General features: G+C 42.3%; 1 protein-coding gene across 1 annotated transcript in view; it reads right to left on the reverse strand.

Moving 5' to 3' along the window:
* The window catches only part of GRIN2A (glutamate ionotropic receptor NMDA type subunit 2A), a 161,911-nt gene extending 147,976 nt beyond the window's left edge, over positions 1-13,935 (reverse strand). Inside the window, exon 1 of the mRNA XM_028499144.1 lies at positions 13,400-13,935. Within this exon, the coding sequence (XP_028354945.1) occupies positions 13,400-13,935 (536 nt within the window). The remainder of the gene's footprint in view (positions 1-13,399) is intronic.
* Between the last annotated feature and the right edge of the window lie 4,359 nt (positions 13,936-18,294).

Consider the following 18,294-nt stretch of genomic DNA (forward strand, 5'->3'; position numbering starts at 1 on the left):
TATACGTATATGTATAGCTGATTCACTTTGTTATAAAGCAGAAACTAACACACCGTTGTAAAGCAATTATACTCCAATAAAGACGTTAAGAAAAACCCTTTTGCTTTCCAAAACAAAAAAAAAGAATCTGCCTGCCAATGCAGGCGACACGGGTTCAAGCCCTAGTCGTCCAGGAAGATCCCACATGCCGCAGAGCTACTAAGCTGGTGCGCCACAACTATTGAGCCTGTGCTCTAGAACCCACGAGCCACAACTACTGAGCCCATGCGCCTAGAGCCCGTGCTCTGCAATGAGAAGCCCACGCACCGCAACTAAGAGTAGAGCCCGCTCGACGCAACTAGAGAAAGCCCGTGCCCAGCAACAAAGACCCAATGCAGCCAAAAATAAATAAATTTATTTTAAAAAATTGGATCCTATTACAAATAAGATTATTTAAAAAAAAAATCAAGGCAGATAACCCCATTATGACCTGGCATGCACCCAGTGTCAAAATTAAATATTGGCTTCCCTCTTCCTTTCTACCTTTTACTTCCTTCCTTCTGCCTAGTCAGAATTACTGAGATTCCCTTGCTGACATTTTTGCTCAATTCTTTGCATCCAATTAATATTTACTGGCATTCCTCAGGGAGGCACAAAATCTGAAGGGACTCCTTCTAGAACTAATTTAAAGAGAGTTGATGACTCTGCAATTGAGCTTTTGACTATTCTCATAAAAATTCTCCCAAGAAAGATCAGCTTCTCCCCTTTGTTCTCCACTTGCTTTATTCTTGGCAATGCCAAATATCAATCTCTATGATAATGACAATAATAATAACTGATATTGATGATATTATTAACATTTTCAGGAAGGTTTTGTGGTTTATAAAATGAAATCCCATGCATCACATTTTTGTGATAAATTAATTTCTAAGAAAAGCAAAATGACTCCCACCCACAAAGGGAGGATTTTTGTACGCACTTTACAGCAATGTAAGACCTCTAGGGTCTCATGAAAGCACACCTAGGATGTCCTCTTTCCCTGAGAGGCCAGAGAATCAGAGGATCAGATGCTAAAGGCAGAGAGGCAATCTTGATCCTGATTCTACCATTAAGTGACACTGGAAAAGTCAATCTTCTCTCTGAGATTTTTTTTTCTCTAGCAAAAATGGAGTTGTGAGAATACAAGATAATGTGTGTAAAAATTCTTAGATCAGAGCAAGCGCTGTGTTAGCAATTATATGATGCACTCATTCAACACATATTTAAGTGTCTACACTATGCTGGGTACTGGTGTACACAGATAAAATGGACAAGGTCCCTGGAGTTCATTGTCACCATCATCATCACCACCATCATCATCATCATCCTCATCACCACATTATTATCATTAATCACAAAGGACCTAGAAGGAAAGAGGACTGATTCAGCGGAGCAACACATCTGGGTCTGGGGCAAAGAAAACTTAGGCTTAGCATGTCTTTGCCATTAGCCAGTCTCTCATTAATGAAAAATGAGCCCTGTGTCTTCCAGGCCTCACTTTCCTCATCTGTAATAAAGCATAGAGAAGTAATTAACATTTTAATATTATAACACCAGTTGAAAATAATTTGTTACAACTAATAATATATTTTATGAATCTGAGCCATAAAAAAAAAAATCAGATTCGAACCATAGACTTCATGAGGTTTAGATGATAACGCTGACATTTTCAGCAACGATCCTTCACAAGTAGCGTGGGTTCCATCAGACTCCCTCGTTTGCTGTTTATCTGACAAATTTCAGGATATTGTAGAAAAGCTGGACACCTACCCCCACCCCCTACCAGAACAAATGTTTTCTTCCAGTTTTAGAGGAACATCTACAAATTAATCCAATCTGATGAGTGGGAACTCTCTTCAGGTAATTCAATAAGTTCTTGCCTTTGGGCAGGCCACTTGGCACAAACAACTCAAATTCTCACCTGTAAGTTGAACAGAGAAGTAGGTTTATGACCTAGGGCCATAAAAAAAGACCACTTAGTCCCAGAGGTGATCCTTGTGAGATATCGAAACTTCCTGTCATCACTCATATGAATATCTACCAGTCTTAAGGTTCATCAAGGTCTTGTTTTGGCAATGCTTATAAAGAATGATGATTATGATAAAAGTAATAAATACACATCTTATGATAAAATAAAACACTGAAAGAGACTATGGAGGTAATATGAATAAGTAGTCCAGGTGGGGACTAAGGTGAACTGCGCAGGCCCTTCTTGATCTAAAGGTCATTTCCCATGTCCAGTTGACCATCTCCAGGTATGAGGAAGGTTCTGGTACAAGATGGCAGCATAGGAGGCTCCCAAACTCACTTCCTCCCATGGGTGCACTGAATCTACAGCTATGAAGCAATCCTTTCTGAAAGGAGTCCAGAAACAACTAGCTGAGCGAGCTACACATCAAGTGAACAACAAAATACCCACATCCAAATGTGTAGGAAAGGCTGAGACACATTCTCGCCATATACTCTACCCCCAGCACAGCAATATACAATCAGGAGGGAACTTACAACTTCCAGCTTCTCCCTGAAGAGTGAAGGTTTGGACCCAACATCTACAGCCCCAACTTTTAAGCCTTCCAGATAGGAATGTCGGATTATCATGATCAGCTGTTCATATTTTTCAAGATTAGCTAAACATATAACTTTTTGTGAAATCTTACAAGTTTTAAATGTTGGGATTTATTCAACTTTTGAAAACAGTAAAAACATTCAAGTCAAATAAGAAATACCACAACTTCAGGTCAACTTGCAAGCTTTTAAAGTAGTATAGTGGAGTTTAGATCCAAACAAAACTGGATTTGAAGTCTGGCTTTATTTTGTATTAGCTGTGTGGCTTTGGTCAAGTTATGTAACTTCTCTAGTCCCCGATTTCCTCACCTGTAATATGAGTTATGATTTATAATTGACCTGCTGGTAATCTATCCAGCATCCATTTCCCTCTTCCTCATTCTTAATAGAAATCACATTTGTTGAGACTTCATGTTTCCTATAAGAATCCATGGGACTTGGAGGAATGGAAGCTTACCCCATCTCAGTTCTAAGAGTAGATCTGGTTTGGTGTAATTTAATCCTATTTGCCTTCTCAGGGATTGGGTCAGCTGTCCAGAATTAAGCTGGTCAGTACATGGCATTTTCAAAATGGTTATTATTGGCCCAAAGATGGGCACATGACCTAATTTGGCCACGAACAAAGAAGTCATCTGAGGTGTTGCTGACAGCAAACTTGCTGACAGGTCATGAAGGAAGCAGTTTGAGAACAAGGACTATACTCCTCAAAGGGCAGAGTCAAGTTCATCCCTAAGTAGAAAAATATAAAGCCATTTTAGAGGCCTCTTTATGTAGGAAGAGGACTCTTACTAACCTCTAGTATTTTGTAGGCATGAAACACTTTTACAGTTAAAGTATTGTATGTTGTGATAAATTATGTTTAATTTTCACATAATAAAATAGAGTGTGAAGTTTTAAAAAAATATTTCCATGGGTTGAATTGTCCTAAATCCCAAATTACAAATGTTTGCATTTCATTAAATTGAAACCAAATTTAATGTATGTTTATGATAAGATCTTATATTTGAAGTTGTCATTTAATTACCTAAGCAGCCAATAAGAGGATGTTAGATTCTAAACAACCAAAGGGAAGAGTTTAACAGGACAAATTCTTTTTTTTTTTTTTTTTTTTTTTTTTGCGGTACACCGGCCTCTCACTGTTGTGGCCTCTCCCGCTGCGGAGCACAGGCTCCGGACGCGCAGGCTCAGCGGTCATGGCTCAAGGGGCCAGCCGCTCCGCGGCATGTGGGATCCTCCCAGACCGGGGCGCGAACCCGGTTCCCCTGCATCGGCAGGCGGACGCGCAACCACTGCGCCACCAGGGAAGCCCAGGACAAATTCTTTATTATTATCCCAGAAGAGATAATTATGGAAGTTTAGCTGTGTGACTGCATATGGATTTTAAATAAATTATTATGACATTAATTTATCTTCAAAAAAAAAAAGAGCAGAGTCAAGAGAGCACAGGGGAAAGAACCAGAACCTTGAGCAGACTGCATCTGAAGTCCACTCTGTCTCTAGAATTCCAATCAAATAACTCAATCACATAACTGAATTTAGTTGATTATTGCCTGCAGCAAAAACATCCTAACTCGTACCTAAAGATAAAAGATAATGTATTTAAAGTGACTGGCACATAGGAGGGACTTAATACATGGGAGGTTGTATCATTAGAGTATTTTAACATTTCCATTACATCTGATTTTAAAATATATATGATTCCAACTTATACCTCCTCCCCTTTCCCCTTTGGTAACCATAAGTTTGTTTTCTATGTCTGTGGGTCTATTTCTGTTTTGTAAACAGTTTCATTTGTATCACTTTTTTAGATTCCACATATAAGTGATACCATATGATATTTGTCTTTCTCTGTCTGACTTACTTCACTTACTATAATAATCTCTAGGTCCATCCAATGTTGCTGCAAATTAAACAACAAGGTCCACTGTGTAGCACAGGGAACTATATTCAATATCTTGTAATAAGCTATAATGGAAAAGAATCTGAAAAAGAATATATGTATTTTATATATATATTATATATATAAAACTGAATCACTTTGCTGTACACCAGAAACTAACACATCGTGAATCAACTATACATATATATATATACTTCCATAATGTAACTTATGAAACTTGAAGTTTCCCTCCCCCCCCAACACATAATGATGTATTAATTAAATTGTTGAAACTTCCTTTTATTAACAGGGATGGAAATGAAAAGGAAATGAGCATGTGTCTCAGGACAGCTGTCCTCCACTGTGTAGGAAACAGTGATATATGTTTATTCCTTGTATTTGGATAGGATTTGATCAAATGATGCAAACCCTCAGGAACTGGCTATGGGGATTTGGACAAGAGTATACCAGACATCAGCAGATCAGCCAGTTCATTCACCAAACTTTGGGGCCTGTGTAGAAGTGTGGCTGGCCTCCCCTGCCCATGCAGAACCCAGCTAGCATCACCAAGCTGACAGTGACTCTTCTGTCCTGGGATCCATGCCAGGCTTTGAGACAGCAGGAGCCTGCACAGGGGCTCAGTCACACCTGCAGGCAGGCAGCACCCACATGGAGGCAGGAGAAGGGGGGAGCAGGAAAGCAAGAGGACCAAGGCAAAGAACAGGTGGAGAGGCCCGTTCTGGCTGTCTAGCTCCCACCTGGAAGGAATGACAAGGTGGGCTTCTGTCCTACATACGAGGAGAAGGGGCATAGACAGACACCCTTCCAGGAAAGCAAACAAAGGACAGCTTATAAATGAACTGGCCCTTCACACTCTGCCATATGCTCCTCCCTTGTAGTGGAAAGGATTTTTAACTTGTTTTGTGCGGCATCAGATGTTTCCAGATCATGTCAAGAATGAAACAAAAACAGAGGTTTTTTTCCCCCTTCCTGAGTATGACCTCCTCATCTCTTCAGACCCAATGCTTGGCTCACCACCTATGTCATGGATCTAGCCCAGTATGGTATTGGTTTCCTTTAACTCAAAGCATTCACTGCTCTGATGATTTGCTTGGCAGTTCATCATGTGATAAAATTTTACTTCTTCCACATATTGGTTAAAACTTCTGGTCAGATTATTTAACTCTCCTAGGTTGCACTAAGCCCAGATAGATTAACAATGCTTGTAGATTATAGATCTTTGGAAGGTCCATAGCCCCTATCACGATGTCTAGCATACAACAGACATTGTACAGACACCCACCAGGCTCCACAACAAAATCAAGGCTGAGAATAGAGAGTCTCCAAGGCGGAAAAGGCAGCCGAAATTCACAGCCCAACTCATTTTCTCCAGTATTCTCCTTCCCCTCAGGGATTATTTACCAATTAATGCTGAAGTTCCTTAAGTTGGAACCTGATCACTCTTCTGAGTCTTCACTCTCCCCTAGGTGATCTCACCCAATCCTGAGGTTTTAACTGGCATCAGTAAGCTCAAAACCTGTGTGTTAGATTTTCAGCCTGAACTCAGACTCTTTTCTCCAATTACCTACTTGAGATTTCCACTTGGATGTCTACAAAGTATGTTCAACTGAACATGCTCGAAATTAGATGCTGTTCCTGTCTCACTCTCCCCCAATTTGTTTCTTCTCCAATTTTGTGCAAGGTATCGCCATCTATTCAGCTGTACAAGTGAAGAAGTATTACTGAATCTCTTCTATCATTTCATATCCATCCATCACGTTTTGTTAATTTTACTTCCGAAACATGCATAAGCCCACCCAGTTCTCTCTGAATCTATAGCCTTACACAGATTTAGGTCTTAATCTCCTAACTGGTCCCTGTGCTTACACATTAAGACCGCTTGCTCCCAATATACTCTCTGTTAGCAGGCACCAGAGTAGTGAAAATGGTGCTTTTCTTTGCATAATCCTTTCACAGAAGAAAGCTGCAGCAAATCATTAGTATATGTGACCAAATTAACCAAGTTTCAAAATGAAAGCTTCCCTAGTATTCAACCCTGGAGGAAAAAGATCAATACATATTTTTGTTGGCATGCTGGTTCCAAAACCCAAAGATTTGCATCTGGCCTAAGGCAAATTTGAACAATATTTACGCTTTATGTGTGATCCCCAAACAACCCAAACCACCTTTCCTTCAAGGTAAAGGCACGGACAATTTCTGACCCTTTCAAGTTGCCAGCATTGGGTTTCCACCATTTGTCGAGCTATTCATTGGATGCCAATTGGAAATGATTGACTTGCATTGCAGGGTTGGCATACGGTGCTCTTGACTTCCAGCCAAAAAAGAGAGGGCGGTGTTCCAGGAGAGATGCCACAAACAGAGATGAGGCTGTTGACTTCACTCTCAGGCTGAATACCCAGGGAGCACAGCCCACCTTTCATGGGTCCATCAGGACACAAGAGGTGTCAGATCAAGCTGTGCATCTGGCCAAGGGAAGGGGGAGAATTAACATCTGCAGGGTGCCTACTACATCCTAGAGGCTTGGCTAAGTATATTATGTGCATTTAAGTGTCACCGTAATCCTGTATGGTTGGAATTATCTCTGTATATAATCAAGGAAGTGGAGGCTCAAAGAAGTTAAGTAACTTGACCAGGATAACCCAGATAATGAGAGGGTTTGAACAAAGCACTATCCAAAACCACATTCCACAAAGTCACATAGCCTTGTGGAATACGCTTTGGGTTCTTAATTTGGTACAGGCCGCTGGATTCTCTCACTACGTATCTCTTTGAGACTCAGTCTTTTCCCCCTTTCCTGAGTCCAGACTCCCAATCAGATTTACAGCACAGGCCCAGAGGATGGCTTGGTCTCCTGGGTACCTGGTGTCATCGCCAGAAATGTTTGTTGAGCATATGCTGATCCCACAGATAAATATTTGCAAAGAGTTATTACATTCACCCAGGGAAGTTATAACTCAGAGAATTATAACTGAGCAGGCTTCTTTATTGGCATTAAAAAAGAAAATAACAGTGATAATTCTGATTATCAAATAAAAATATGCCAACCAGGTTCAGATCAGTCTCTTAATGGGTCATTAAACCAGGAAATTTTCCTATGGATATTTCAGAAAGGAAGATTGAAAAAAGTATCAATGTAAATTGGATATGAATTAAATTCACTCTCACTTATTTATCTTCCTTCCATTTCCCTTCCCATCAGGGTGATAATTTACAATGCTGTTACTTCTTAAAGCAGAAGCCGGACTTTATAAATAAAGAAGTTAATGTAAAACACATAAATGGTCAAGCCAGGTACCATCAATTAAAACCAAATAACTTCCCTTTAATACTAATTCATAGCTCTCCTGAAGAAGATGTTCTTTTTCCCCTGGTTGGGGCTGCAGATCTACCTGAGTGCTTCTATTTGACTTCCAGCGCAGTGACTTCCACATCCTCCTCCACAACTGAAAGGGGTGCCGAGCCATAGGACACAGAGTCACAGTTCAATCGGTAACAAACAAGATTGAAATATACCTCCATGTCTCACTTCCCTGTCTCTGTACAGCTTGCAGTATAACAGGTATAAATTAAAGTAATAATAATGATGATAATCATCATCATAAGAATAATGACTTCACAGTTGTTTGTGTAATGCCTACTACATGCCAGGCACAATGATAAGTGTTTTACATATATGCTTTTATTTAATTCTCCTACAGTATGATGACTCTCTCTCTCTCTCTCTCTCTCTCTCTCTCTCTCTCTCTCTCTCGCGCACACACACACACACACACACACACACACACACACACGCATTTTAGAAAAAAAGCCTGAGTTTGGAGTGATTAGTAAATTAGTAACTTATACTTGGTAAGTATGTGGCTAATTCAAAACCAAGCTGGCACTCAGCCTGTGAACCTTTCTCCACTCTTTTCTCTACCCTTCTTCCCACTGGCCACGCTCCTCCCAAGCTAATCCTTTGGCAAGAGCGTTTAGGTCTTAAAAACATCCACCTTCTCCCTTCTATGACCTCCTCCTTAATAAATGTAAAAGTGGAAGAGGAAACACACAAATGTGCACACACATTTTATCAACAATGGTAACCATTTATAGATTGCTTTCCATATGCCAGGCTCTAGCCTACAGGACAACAGTTTTCTTATCCCCATGTTACATCTGAGGGAGCAGACTTGGAGGAATCAAGTGACTTGCCCAAAGTCTTGGAACTAGGAGAGTTCATATCAGGGATTCAAACAAGGCAGCCTGTCTCCAGTGTCCACACTTTTTTATCATCAAATTTTTTTTGGCTGCACCCCACGGCTTGTGGCATCTTAGTTCCCTGACCAGGGATCAAACCTGGGCCCTCAGCAGTGACAGCACTGAGTGCTAGCCACTGGACGGCCAGGGAACTCCCAAGTACCCACACTCTTAACCATGATGTCGTGCTGCCTCCGGAGGGGCCCCATCCGCTAGTGAACCGGAGACGTTCTTGGGACAGAACTGGACAGAGCAGCCTAGGTTCCATGCCAACAAAACAGGTAATGGTTTACCTTCACAGATCCAGGAGTTGCCAGCGATGTGCTCTGTGCTTGGTGAAGGAACAGATGTTTAATAACTCTGCAGTAGCAAGGAGGCGGTTACATAACATGGCTGAGCTATTTTTGAACTTTGGAAAACGCTGACTGCTCTTTTCAAAGTGCCTTCTGTAAAACCAGAATATTAAACATAAAGAACATTTCCCCTTTTCCCCACTTTTTGTTTTCTGAAACAAGAACAGACACAGGTCCATGGTAGGATCATTAACCCGGCAAGCAGACCCTTTGTACCTGGTCCATCACTGTGAGCAGTAAACCATTGTGACAATATTTTAACTATACAAACTCTGTGTGTAAGATTACAAGTAACGTCCATGAGGGCCACTGAGGGACACACCTAGTTAGCCCCAAGATGTAGAACTCAACCAGTCAAAGCAGGACCCCCAGTCCCTCAGTAACTCACCATGAAACCATCAGGTGTGACTTCATCTGAACCTCTTCTGAAGCTATTTGCATCCTCCCTACTGCAGAGTGGGATTGATGAGAGCTATTTGTTTACAGATGCTTTGCAAAATCAGACTTTTTAAACCAGCTGAAAATGTAACTTTTTAAAGCTTTAAGTGAGAACTCCTAACTCAAGCTGATGGGTCCGAATCAGGTTGCAGACACATGTGTTCTCTGCCTTCAGCTACCCAGACTGAAGATTCCTTACTGTCAACAACCTAAATGTCCATCAAAGGGGGGTGATTAAATAAAGGATAGAACACATACAACAGGATACAAAAAAGCAACTAAGATGAATACACTAGTTTTATATGTGTCCTCATAGATCATGCTTGAGCCATAGGTTGAGGTAAAGGAAATTCCAGCACATTAGATACCACTTATGATATTAAAAAGAACTACCCATTGGGTCTAAAGTCGCACTGTATCTGTATCAAAAGTACAAAACATGCACATGGATTTAGATACATACCAAATTCATTGTGGTGTTTTTCTCCCTCATGGAGAGAAAGGGAGAAGAGGGGGGCTGGGGAGAGGTATACTCAGGACTTCTACAGTAATCAGTAACAAATTTGAAACAAATATGACATGTTCACTTTGTTCTCTGGGGTGAGTATGGGGGTGGGTGTTTCATCAGACTCTGTACTTTTTTTTTTAACATCTTTATTGGATTATAATTGCTTTACAATGGTGTACTGGTTTCTGCTTTATAACAAAGTGAATCAGCTATACATATACATATATCCCCATATCTCCTCCCTCTTGCTAGACTCTACTTTTTGTACTATTCTTTTTTTTTCTATGTTAAAAAAAGTCCTTGTTACCTGAGTTTGTCTTTAGACGAATTTCCCCCGTCTTCATCAGATTGTACATTCTTTGAGAAGTTATATGTTAATTCATGTATGATTCCAGAGGCTAGCACAGGGTTCGCTGGATAGAAGGAATGATGGATGGAGGATAGAGATATAGTGCCCTTAATCCTTTTCTTAAAAACTGCCTTCTTGGGCCTTTCTCCAGCTCCTGGTCCTTGTCTTGCCTCGCAAGGTCCCACTCTTTCCTGGGTGGGCTTAAGGAACACCGTGCTCGTGGGAAAGTGTGGCGAGGAACCCACACACTGGTTGAGCCCTACACACTGGCTGAGCGCCACCAGTGCTCCAAGGGTGGAGAGATGTTTCATTAAAACCAGGCGGTGGATGACGGCTTACCACACTTAATGCATTACTTCTCTGGGGCTGAAATACCACCTACAACATTGCTGCATTCAAAGCATAACTCCTGGAAAGAGCACACCAGCATTTCACAGCAGTAGGATTTTTTTTTTTTAAGGAGTGGAATTCAGGGTGGTCACTGGAAAGAGATCTGAATGTCTTGCCAATTATCCTTCTCAAATTCCTCTTCCTGTATATATTATATTTCAATTGCCCTACAATTGAGTTATGTTCCCATCAGAATTATACAAATATTCCAGCTGCAGGGCACTTATTATGGGAAGTAAGAATTCATTAGCACAGCCCTTGTCTTTGGGCTGGCAGCCTCTGTAAGACACTCCCGTGACTCATACCAATTTATCCGAGTTCCTTCCTGATACCTGGACAATTATTAAAAATGCTGAAAGTAGCGACGTAGAAACAAGATCATTAAAGAGGGAAAGAGGAGAGAGGAAGGGAAAATTTCAAAGGACCATGATTTCCTAACCTAAGAGTTCACTTTTCAGATAAATGTCAATTTCAGGTAAAATCTTTAAACCTCCTCCATCACACACACACACACACACACACACACACACACACACACACAATTTCAGGTAAAATCTTTAAACCTCCTCCATCACACACACACACACACACACACACACACCCCCCACTAGCAGCAGACCAGAGATTATCCCTGAACTGTAGCAGATTCAGAGTCCTAAAACCTTCTAGAGACATTTTAGAGTGACATGTTATTCTACTGATAATAAACTCACCTGGTCTGCTGACTATAATTTCTGATGACCAAAACAACTTCACTGCTCACTCTGACAGTCATTAAATAATTGCCAGGTGCCAGGCACCCATGCTAAGCGGCACTTTTCATGCATCACCTCATTTCATACTCAGGACAACCCCTAGAACATTGGTTATCAATGCATGTTCCCCAGACCAGCAACATTGGCATCACCCAGGAACTTGCTAGAATTGCAAATTCTTAGATCCCACTCCAGAGCTACTGAGTTAGAAACTCTGAGCATGGGGCCCAGCAGTCTTGTTTTATCAAGCCCTCCCAGTGACTCTCATGCATGTTGAAGTGAGAGAACCACCGCCTAGGCGATCCCTGGTCCAGGAAGATCCCACATGCCACAGAGCAACTAAGCCCGTGAGCCACAACTACTGAGCTCACGTGCCACAACTACTGAGCCCACGTGCCTAGAGCCTGTGCTCCACAACGGGAGAAGCCACCGCAATGAGAAGCCCGCGCACCACAACAAAGAGTAGTCCTCGCTGGCCGCAACTAGAGAAAGCCTGCGCACAGCATTGAAGACCCAAAGCAGCCAAAAATAAATAAAAATTACAAAAAAAAGAAGAAACAAAAACAAAAAACACCCCACCATTTTGCAATGAACAACTGAGGCCCAGAAAGGTAAAATGATTGTCCAAGTCACATGGAAAGTGGACAAGACAAGATTTGAACCCTAACAAGTCCAACTCCACAGCCCAGTCCCTTAATCATGGTGCTACACTGCTCATTACCTGAAGAATGAGCATGGATTAAATCAGCGAACATCGGGCAAACACACGCAAAATGGGTGTAGGAGTGATCATTCTAAATCTCAACAGCTGAGCCATAATGATGGCCCACAAAGAACAATGACACTTCTCGGAAACATAAAATTTAACTTAAATGTCCACCAAGATGGGAGTAGTTAACTAAATTATGATACAGCCATATGATGGAATACAACGCAGATTTATAAGCGCTGTTTGCCAAGGTTTCCAACAGCCTACAAAAACACTTAGGCCATATGAAAGGAGGAAATTCAGATACAAACTCCGAGACTAGGAGCGCCAGTGGGGCACTTTCCCCAACATGTAACGCGTCGGTGAGGGTGTGGGAAGTCGAGTGATTTCACAAAATGCTAGTGTGAACATAAAATATATAGTTACTTTGTGGGACAATTTGGCAATAGACACTTAAATTTTAAGATGCACTTGTTCCATGACCACAAAACTCTACTTCTTAGAATCAATCCTAGAAAAACACTTGCACATGTGCACAAAGAGGTAAGGATGATTATCCCTGCAGTTTAGTTTCTAATGGAAAAAAATCTGAAACAACATAAATTTCTATTATTATGAAGATTGGATAAATAAATCATGGTTTATCCCTATTGAGGAGTGCAATGTGCAGTTTACAAAGAACGTAGATATTCATACATACGTATCTATATACACACATATATATGTATATCTACATATATCTGTGCATATTCTCATGCACATGTATGTATACATACATCTACATATATTCATACACGTGTATATAGATAGGCATGTATATACATACATATATCTATATATACACACATACTTAAGATATAGCTATAGATAGAGGAAGGACAGATAGATAGACAGACAGACAAATAGATCTCAAGTGTAGGTTTCCAGGGTATATTGTTGAGTAAAAAAAGTAAGTTGCAGAAAACCAAGGATGATGTTACTTAAAAACAAAAGGAGATGAGACGAGAGGAAGAGGGGAGAGGAGAACAAACCAACAAATCCCACAGGCACACACACAACATTCTCTATTTTCAGTGCACATTTTCAGCAAAGAGTACATATCGTTTTTAGTATTTAAACAAACAACAACAACAAAACTCTGATTCCACTTTGGGGGACAAGCAAAGAGCCCCTCTTACTGGTGCAGCGTGTGCAGTGGGGCCTCTGGCTTCTCCATCTGCCCGTAGCAGCTGGTCTTGGCCTCGGGGATGTAGGAGAACTTGTCCAACATGGAAGATGCAGCAGTGGTCAGGATGCCCAGGCCATCCCTCACCCTTGCCTCCAGGCTGTAGTCCCAGTCATCGTAGGAGACAGAAATGAGTCCCGATGGAAACTCTTTGGGGATGAGCTCCGTATTCCCCGAGACCAAGCTGGGGACGATCCAGAAGAAATCGTACCCAGTGAGGCCGAGGGAGCGGGCCTCACTCAGGATGAGGACGGCCTCGTCTTTGGAACAGTAGAGCAAGATGACGGAGGTGTGGATCTTCTTCAACTGGACTTGTGTCTTTGCATCCTCGAAGGATGTGTCCAGTGTGATCACGTTCTGCATGTCCCAGCCCACAAAGCTGTTGTCCACCGTGGTCTTGATGAAGCTGATGAAGTCCCTGTAGCCAGGGAAGATGGTGGTCACCAGGGAGAAAACATGCCAGTCATAATCCTGCATGATCTTCAGCATGACAATGGCTTGCTGCTGGATGGACGCTCCAAACTGGAAGAAGGTAGACGTTGGATCCTGCCAACAGGTAAAAAGAAAGCAAAACAGAGGATGAGGCCGAAGGCAGTTTATGCACAACCATCTGTCTTTGTTGGCTTAAAGAAGCTCCTTCCTAGAAGTGAGGGAAAATAAATCCCACATCTGTTCTTTCACAAACATTCCTGAGCACCTACCGTACGCCAGACTCTGGATCAGATACTGGAAACACAGGGATGAGAGAGGTCCCTGAACTTGGAGCCCACAGCCCGGAACACTGAAGGACATCTGTTATTTTGCCAGCTTCATTTTCCTCTAGTTCATCCCACCACCACCCCTCTGGGTTCAGATGGGTCCAATAGAATGAACTCTATCTGGCCCCCAAGCTCATGACTGGAAAATGAAGCCGACAGAAATAAAACAACATCAGGAAATAGAAGGAGGCTCCTGATGACATACTTGGGGCATCTGGAGTCAGTCGTGCCTGGAGCCATTTACTCCGGACCTGTTGGTTATGTAAGCCACAAGTTCCATGTTCACTTAAGCCAATTTTAGGAGAGTTTCTGTCACTTGAACTCTAGATTCCTGTGTAATATAGAGTATGATAAATGCTAGGTGGACGTCTCTCTGTTCAATCAATAAATATTTGTTGAACGCCTAATTACATGGCAACAACATGTTAGAGCTTGCGGAAATGATGATTTATAAGACAGACAGACATGGCCTCTGCCTTCACAGACCTGGAAGGAAAGTGCAGAAGAGCAACGTCTATGGACTGGGAGCTGAGAGAGGCATAAGGGGGTGTTGAAGGAATATCCAGGTACAGAAGAGGGGAAACCACTGGACAGTAGAGTCAGAGAAGCCCTGAAGATACATCGTGACTATTCCAGGAACTGGAGATAAATGCATGATGGCCTGTGATGTAGGGGGCGTGAGATGACGTTGAAGAGCTTGGCAAAAACCCCATCACATACAGCCTCAGAGGCTATGTTAGACCTTACTCTGAGCATAAGGGCAAGATGCTGAATGTTCTTACACTGGGAGGTGACATGGTTACTTGTGTTGGGTTAAAGGGTCTCTAATAGTCCTAACATCTCCCCAAGTCATGATCTGATCATGAGAACAAACTTCCATTTAGAAAAAAAAGTGGGTGGTGCCCACAGTGGCACCATTTCCAAACTACCTTCACACTCCTTAACTCGTCAAATCCCGTGATGATCCTATGAAGTTGGTATTGTTGGTTGGGGAAAATGAGGCTCAGAATGGTCCCTGGCTAGTCAGCATCCAAACTCAGGTTCTGGTTCCACTTCCAGCCCCTTTCCCAGCATACCACCACAGGCTTCCTGGGATCACTGAAGATCTGCATAGAGGAGGCGCTTAAGCCATGTCGTGGACCCACTGGCATGGTGCAAAAATGCCAACCAAACAGAAAGTATGGCTCTGTATTATAGCAAAACAGGATTTGACAAATGCAGAGATATAGTTTTTTCTGGGAACTGAAAGAATTCTCAAGGGGTCCTTATCATATTGCAGCCATGCTTGCATTTTGCATTCTGTATGTACCATGTGCATTTAATACACCCTCAATTGTACAAATAGGGGGATTCCATTTCGTGGGTGTGTGCGTGTGTACGTGAAGAGTGGATGATTCCATTCATGCCTCTCAGAACAATACTTAGTAGCTGTAGCTGTCCATGTCAAGTCTTTCAACAAGTCCGCATAATCTTCCCTGTGGATGCTCACTGACTAGAAAGTTCTATCTGAAAGGGCTAAAAGCTACAGTTCTTAGAAACACCCCTCTTTTCTAAAGTACATGGAGTTTGGGGGATAATTTGAGTGCAGCATGGCCTGAAGGCAGAGAGAAAACACAGGAATAAATGTCTTCTGGGCCCCTTCCAACATTACAGTTGTATGAATTTTACCTACTTAAATCAATTAAATGGGGTAACATTTAAAGACTTGGCATAATTATCTTTTCCCCTACAGTAGCTTTTGGAGAAATCCAATATTCTTGGATTGATTAATCACTTTAAATCACGCCTCAGCAAGGCGGTGAACTGCTTAAGGGCCGAGATTTTGCTGGCTTCATCTCTCTGTCCCCAGAATCTGGCAGAAGCCTTGGCACACGACCCATCTGGAGATGGAGGGTGAGGGAGTTGCATGAGTGAATGAATGTGTGAGTGAAGCTCAAGAGAAATGTCCTTGGTGTAAACACAACGTGAAAGGGGAGAATTCAGTATCCAAGGCTGTATTTTTTTTATATGGCTCTCGAATGTCATGTCCAAAAAATAAAAACTTTCAACATCATCATCCCACATCCTGAGGAACCACGTCACCATCCAAGGCCCAGATATATTTAGTGTGTCCTTTATTGATAACGAGGAGAATATATCAGTCCTGTGAGCCTCAACAGTTGCCCATAGAGCCTCATAAAATACCCCGAAAGGCAACAATATACAGAACCCACGAGCAGAAGGTGGCACAGAAGTGAAGTCTCAAGACAATTATAGTCATCAAGCTCAAGCACTGCCAGGTGTCTCTTGGGATGGGACTGAAAAGTTCCAAGCTTACTTACAAAAGAAATGTAATAATTCCCATGGAGCAAAGATGCCTCTGAGGAAGCCGGTCACCAGACTTCCATTATGACTGCAAAAGGCAATGGAATCAGCATCTTGCCCTGAGCGCATGAGGAACAGAGAAAAGTTCTCAGGTGGACATATGCCAAGGGCACAGTTGGAACCCAATAAAAAGGATCTCTGAGGCAACCTACTACCATTTATCCCATTTCTTTGGGATAACTGGTATTGGTGAAGAGGAGGAGGTCAAACATGCTAGACATGGGAGTTGGTGGTGTTTGGGATGCTCCAACACCCCTGCTCTACGTACTATGAGTTAGACATTATTATATGCATGTACGTGTACCCATGAGCACAGAGCAGAACTGTAAGCAAATGCAGCCTTATCTGGCTCTCTACGTAGAGAAAGGAGGGCATGGCTACACATTAAACCTCAGAAAGGAGAAAGATAATTATAGGGATAGCCATTCAATAGCCAAGAGCTGGCTTGGCACAAGCCCCCTGTGAAAGAGTATGTACAAACCCCTTGCCCTGTGCCATCCCCACTGTCTTGCCCAAGCTGAATCTCTCCTGTTACCCTCTTCTGATCCCCATTAATCTCTTCCCCCCAGAATGGATAGCACTGTAACTTCCGGGATCAGACTGCCCAGGTACCAATCCAAATTGTGTAGCCTTGGGAAGAATCACTTCACCTTTCCAAGCCTCAGTTTCCACATCTGTACAATGGGTATGGCAATGGTAATAGTTATACCAGCTAACATGCCAGGAGTACTTTGTAAGAGTCATGTGGCTCAACACTCTCTATGTCGTATCTCATTTAATCCCACCCCCAACAATCTTGCTAAACTGGTACTAGTATTATCCCCATTTTACAAATGAATAAGTAGACTCAGAGGTAGAATGATTTTTTCAGAATCACACAGGTAGCGAATCAGGTTTGCCTGCCTGAAAGATTCCAAGTTTTTCACCCCTCACTACCCTATTGCCAATAATAGCACTTCCTCATCAAGTTGTAAGAATTAAATGATCTCTCTGTATAACATCACCCAGTGCAGTACCCATCAAATATCATGTGCTCTACAACTGTATGTCACTATTATTTTCACCCACTATTATTCAATATTTTCCCCCTGGGTCAGGAGTTCTGGTGTCTCACATCAGGGGTTTATGATACCCGTCCCTCTAAAAGATGTAGTTCACTCCTGACTTGAGCATCTCAACAACTCGCCTTGTTCACAGCTGCCTGATTGAAAAATACCTAAAGCACAACTTTAATCACACCACTCCTCTCCTCTATAGTCATCAGTGGCTCCCCTAGACCTATCACATTCAGTTCAGACTCTAGTTTACCCCTCCATGCACACCAGTCAAACTTCATAGTTGGAATAACATGGGCTCTGGGGTCTATCAGACCTGAGCTCACGTCCTGGTTCTGCATTAACTAGCCATGTGACCACGGGTAATTACCTAAACTTTCTGGATCTGAGTTTCTTTGCGTATGGAATGGGAATCGTGAGCACCATCCCATAGGGTTGCTGTGAGGACAGGATGAACGAGAAGGAGTAAAAGACTCATTTATCCATGTCTGACTCCAACAGTTTAGGGACCCCCCTCCTCATCCTCTGTCCTCTAGATCACATGGACACTCACTGCCAGAAACCTAAGGGGATCGGATCCTTATCCTATTTAAAAAATGGTATCTCCAGGGCTTCCCTGGTGGCGCAGTGGTTGAGAGTCCGCCTGCCGATGCAGGGGACGCGGGTTCGTG

This window comes from Physeter macrocephalus, chromosome 14, assembly GCF_002837175.3.
Source record: "Physeter macrocephalus isolate SW-GA chromosome 14, ASM283717v5, whole genome shotgun sequence".
Lineage (NCBI taxonomy): Eukaryota > Metazoa > Chordata > Mammalia > Artiodactyla > Physeteridae > Physeter > Physeter macrocephalus.